Here is a 5,439-nt window from a genome sequence, read left to right on the forward strand (position 1 = left end):
TGTGTGTGTGTGTGTGTGTGTGTGTGTGTGTGTGTGTATATATGTATGTATGTATGTATATTTATATGTATGCATGTATGTATGCATGTATGTATGTATGTATGAATGTATGCATGTGTGTATATGTTCCTATAATCACATAAGGCTAACGACGTCTTGTATGCCGAAAGTTTGAAGTCGCTTACAATCTTTTCCTTGTAAAATGAATAAATATGCAATTTACTAAACAATATTGAGTGATCCTTCAGTTTTAAACGAAACTGTTGTGATAACTTTATCTTTATGGAAAAATAAGCATTAATATATATATATATATATATATATATATATATTCCAACTTGTGCAGGATTTTTTTATATTTCCAAATACTTGTTTACACTAATTTGTATATATAGATATAAACATACAATCCTACATGTATTCTTACATTAAGCATTTCTGAACGTCCGCACACTTTGATTTTATCGCTCCCTGATACGCACTAAAAATTTATTGAAAACGCATTAATTGATAGTTGCATTGCATTTTTCCCGGCAGTATTCTCTAACGTATAATTATGTGAGATCAATATCACAGTTTACTGGACTTCTCCTCTTGTTTTTCGTTTTACCTAATTTTATTTTATAATTATTATTTGCCTTCCATTCATTAATTCATTCATTCATTTAATGTTTCATTTTCCCGCCCTTCTTTCTTTCCTTGTAATTATTATTTATTTATTTATCATTAGTGCATCGTTGATTATGCAGATCCAACAAAAATTTCTAAAAGTAACGATTGCTCTTATGAAAAGACCACTTATTATATTTGTAGAACAAATAGTTCTTTTTTATAAAAAAAAATGCTGATGCTCATATCATGTCAGCTGTCATATTTATATTTCATGTTTTTGTTTTATTATATTGATGAATATATTAAATGTTTTTGTTACGAAAACAATTAGGCGGAAAATAACAAACGAGATTACTATTAGAAATTAATTTTATAAAAATATGATTTCATGATTGTCTGAAAAACAATTATTATTAAGATCTTAGCAATAAGGAGGTGAAATTATAATGATGACGATGATCATGAACAGAATAACAACATCATCAACAACAACAATACCAATAAGAAAAATATTAATAATGATAGGACGAGCTGTTGCAGCATTTTCAATGATACATACAACTGCAGCACTAATATCAACAATTGAAATTATATATAAAAAAAATTCATATCGAGTAACATTTTCATAAAAAGCAAATTATGAATCATAAAATTTATCAGCGAAAAGACAGAGCAGCGGCAGTAGTAGTAGTAGTAGTAGTAGTAGTAGTAGTAGTAGTAGTAGTAGTAGTAGTAGTAGTAGTAGTAGCAGTAGTGGTGATGCTGGTGTTACTTTGGTGGCTGATAAAAATACGCAAATTATCAAAAATTAGACATTCAGTCGATTCAAATATCGCTGCAGCCTGAGACATCAAAATGGTTTTGTTGATAATTTAGAGAAATGATTCAATTGGTAACAATAACTCAGGTAGTCTGGAAGATAATTAGTAGTCTCTGAAAATAATTCGTAGTTTATTTTAGTTTTCCTTTCTGTTTTTATTTATTCAATGTTTTTGGACTGCATGAAGTAATAATAACGTTAAAACGAAAAGAAGCCTTAACATTTTAAAGCATCTAAAGATTCCCTTAAAATTAAATTATACACATACGCACGCGCTCTCTCTCTCTCGTTTGCTCTTTGTGTATATCTCTTCCCAGCCACATGCATACACACTCTCTGTTATATATATATATATACATACGCACACACGCACACACACACATACACACATATATATATATATGTTTACATATACAAATATTTTACTAAATGGCATTTTACAAAGAAGTGATAACAATTTACTTAAGCAAGGAAAACAGAAACAATTTCAAAGTTGTGAAAATTTAGAATAAATTTCATTTTCATAAACTAGTTTATTTCTGAAACAAAAAAGAAAAAACATAGATTTTAAAAGCTTTTAATACAGTATTTGTTACTCAGTTTTAAATAGTTTTCATAACTTTTTAGTGATAGTGTTACATGCTCTCGATGCCTGCTCTGTACAGTAGTGCTGCAATTCTGAAATAGTTAGAAATGAATAGCTATTTGAAATATACAGGAAATTTATCAATTATGTAGACAATTTATTTCAAACCATCTCCCTAAGGTGTAAGAACAAAATTTAGAGACATATTCTTTATTTAGATATCTGTGTAGCTGAAACATTATCATAACGGAAAACTAATTTCCTCCGCTGTCAACCACTCATATTCCTTTGACGGTAAGCATAGCTTGCATGCTGTTTAAGTAAAAACTTATTTCTATTTTACTGTAACTAAATATTATAATAGCATAAACAGTACTACGGCCACAGTTTTTGATTCACAAAAGAATGAACGTTTCGCAGTGTCTAGGTGAGTGTTAATACTGCATTACCTTCTAAGTACTAATCCTGCCCACCTTGGTTTCATGCTTCAGCTTCCATAAAATAAGAGCTAGTAATGTAATGGTATCAAATAACCAATTTCTACTAACCTAAATATGTCATCATGTGCAACATTTAAAAGTAATATATTACTTTATTGCGCCAAGTAACTCTGTAGATGGAACTTCCATTTACAACTACCTGGTTTCTTGTTTGATTCCAGTGTTTTATTTTTTACGATAACTTTCGAATAATGAATTATTTGAGTAAAATTTGCTAGATAGAACCTGCGAAAAAGTCTGCTGGAAACATCGTTTCTCTTTGTGGGAGAGAGACCAATTGATTGTCGGGGACTTCACTGCAGTTTGGTGTGTGATAAGATTTCGACCCAGGTATTGGTCTCTGAGATAATTTCCGGTATTCTTGCTACCATTCTCGGAGGCCACAGCAAATGCCATAGTTACTGTCCTTTTGTACTGACTTAAGGCTTAAAAAATACTCATAAAGTCCTCCAATACAAGCATTGTTATTTCGATTTTAGGCTACAGTCTGTTTTTATAAATAAATGCATTAGCTTCATCCTAAGTTATATAGCGTAGCTCTTAAATAATAAAATGTATTTTCCACTAATCCTTCTAAAACAGATCTCAAGATACTTTTACATAATTTGATGCTCGGAAATACATAGTTGCTCTACACTCTATCTTGAAATTACTAGCTGCTATTCTGTGCTTTTCTCGTAGTATAAGTGTGTGATATTCATACGGGATATCCATGATAATGATATTCATACGAGAGATATTTAGAATCATTACGTTGACTGTTTTGGCACTTTACAAAAGAAGTTTATGGACCGACCATTATGTCTTAAGTAATGTCAAGTGGTTTCAGGTGAGAAACAAAATACTTTTATGAATACATTAACATTCACGTTTGGAAAGAGCAAATGAAAGCAAGTAAACAGAATAGGCAAAAGCACAAAATGAAGCCGTACTATACTGCTTTCATATGAATGAAATAGTAATCTGAAGTAATATTTTATTGCATCTTATTTTATTAAAATCACTTTGTTATTTTCATGGTGCATTCCAGAAGAATACCTCGAATACTTCTATCCAACACCTTATTCTGTTGTGTTCGGAAATAACGAGAAAACCTACGACAGAGTTACTCCTAACAGATGTGCTCGGAACTGTCTCGAGGAAACATCAATTATTTGCCGTTCTTTCGACTATCAGGTATGGAATATATGTTTCTGTTTCATTTACAAACTTGTCAGTAGTTGCACAGTCGGTGCTTATCATGGTTATGATGGCTGGGTGTTGTAAGCCTCAAACGTACAGATAACGTAAGTATACGAACCAAAGGAGGAGAAATTAATCGGCAACTCAGTCTGACTTGCAAAGAAGGCAAGTATGTTTCAGATTGATCTTAACGCATTGAAAAGTTATTTTAATATTCCATTCAATTAATGTTTCACATTATGAGTACAAGGATTAAAAGAAAGGCTTGTCTTAATTACATTCATGAGAGTGGAGTCCGCTAAACGCATCCTAGATTCATTTGTAATGTTAAACCAGATACTGTGTCAAGATTACAACTTAAGAAGAGGCACTTATCTTCAACCAGGGTTACACGATATGACATTAAAATTCAGTCATAAGACTGTGAAGGATATAATACATTCTGTAAATCTAAATACGCAATTCCCAAAAGAAGGATGCTGTGGTATTTTATGGCTTGCTTTTGATATACGTATACTTACTTTGTACTAGCACCACGAACCGCAGGAACGGTGAAGATATGAGTGTTTTTTCGTAATCAGACATAATAATGAATATGACTACACTATTTTTTCTCACCGAATCTTTGCTTTCGCCACTTCATTATATTGCGATCATTTCTGATAAATTATCAAGATGCAGACAAGATTTTTATCTTTCAAACCTCGCACCTCAAATCAACTGTGTTGATGTTGAACTGGAAGTATATTATTCTAGTATCAATAATATTCGAAAAAAGAAAAAAAAGATAATAATGACAGAGTTTGATTTAGCAGCAATAGCGGAAAGAGCGAACTTAGAGATTGGCGATTTCTATGTAGCTCAAATTCATTTCCATTCATCATTTATTTTCATCCATATCGCAAACAATTGGTCTAAATTATGTAGCTAACAATCACATAAAACTTTTGCCTCTTTCGTTTGTGCTTTATGGATTAATCGATTATCACTTGTGTTAGGTATGTATATTTGTTCATATATACATGGCATCAGCCAACAACACACACACACACACACACACACACACACACAAATACACACACACACACACACACACACATATATATATTCACGTATTCATTTATTCAAGGAATTCTCAAAGTAATATTGAAGTATCACTTTATGTTTTGTGAGCATGCATTTGAATGGGATATACCATTCAATAAATTTAATCGATTATTGGATATATCTAGCACTCATATATATGTATGTGTGTATATGTCCATGTGCGTGTGAGTATGTGCTTGTGTGTGTGTGTGTGTGTGCTTGTGTGTACATGTGGAATTGTGTAGCGCTGTGTCTGAGTATGTGTGTATGCTTGTCTGTAGGTATGTGATTATATGCATACAGAGATGATTACTATGTCTTGCTTTGAACTAAAAGAATAATAATTATAGGACTCAGGTTTTATATAATCGATTGTTATAGATGTATATATTTATGATATTTTCATTCTGCTTATTACAGTTTTATGAGGCGACTCGAATCACATAGCCTGATTTGCAGCCTCATTAATATTTGTAGTAGGGTTTTTTTTATGAACCTGTTTTGTCTTTTCATTAATGTTCATGCAACTTTTAAAAACTTACACACACACACACACACATATATATATATATATAAACACACATATATATATATACACATTTATATATATGTATATATACATGCATATATATATATATATATATATATATATA

The 5,439-nt window shown here is 31.2% G+C and overlaps 1 protein-coding gene across 1 annotated transcript in view; it reads left to right on the forward strand.

Annotated features, from left to right (window-relative positions):
• LOC106869508 (uncharacterized) overlaps window positions 1-5,439 on the forward strand; it is a 526,190-nt gene that overhangs the window by 188,307 nt on the left and 332,444 nt on the right. The window contains exon 6 of the mRNA XM_014915276.1: window positions 3,549-3,694. Coding sequence (XP_014770762.1) covers window positions 3,549-3,694 — 146 coding nt within the window. The remainder of the gene's footprint in view (window positions 1-3,548; window positions 3,695-5,439) is intronic.

The sequence above is a fragment of the Octopus bimaculoides genome, chromosome 1 (genome assembly GCF_001194135.2).
Source record: "Octopus bimaculoides isolate UCB-OBI-ISO-001 chromosome 1, ASM119413v2, whole genome shotgun sequence".
NCBI classification, from domain to species: Eukaryota; Metazoa; Mollusca; class Cephalopoda; order Octopoda; family Octopodidae; genus Octopus; species Octopus bimaculoides.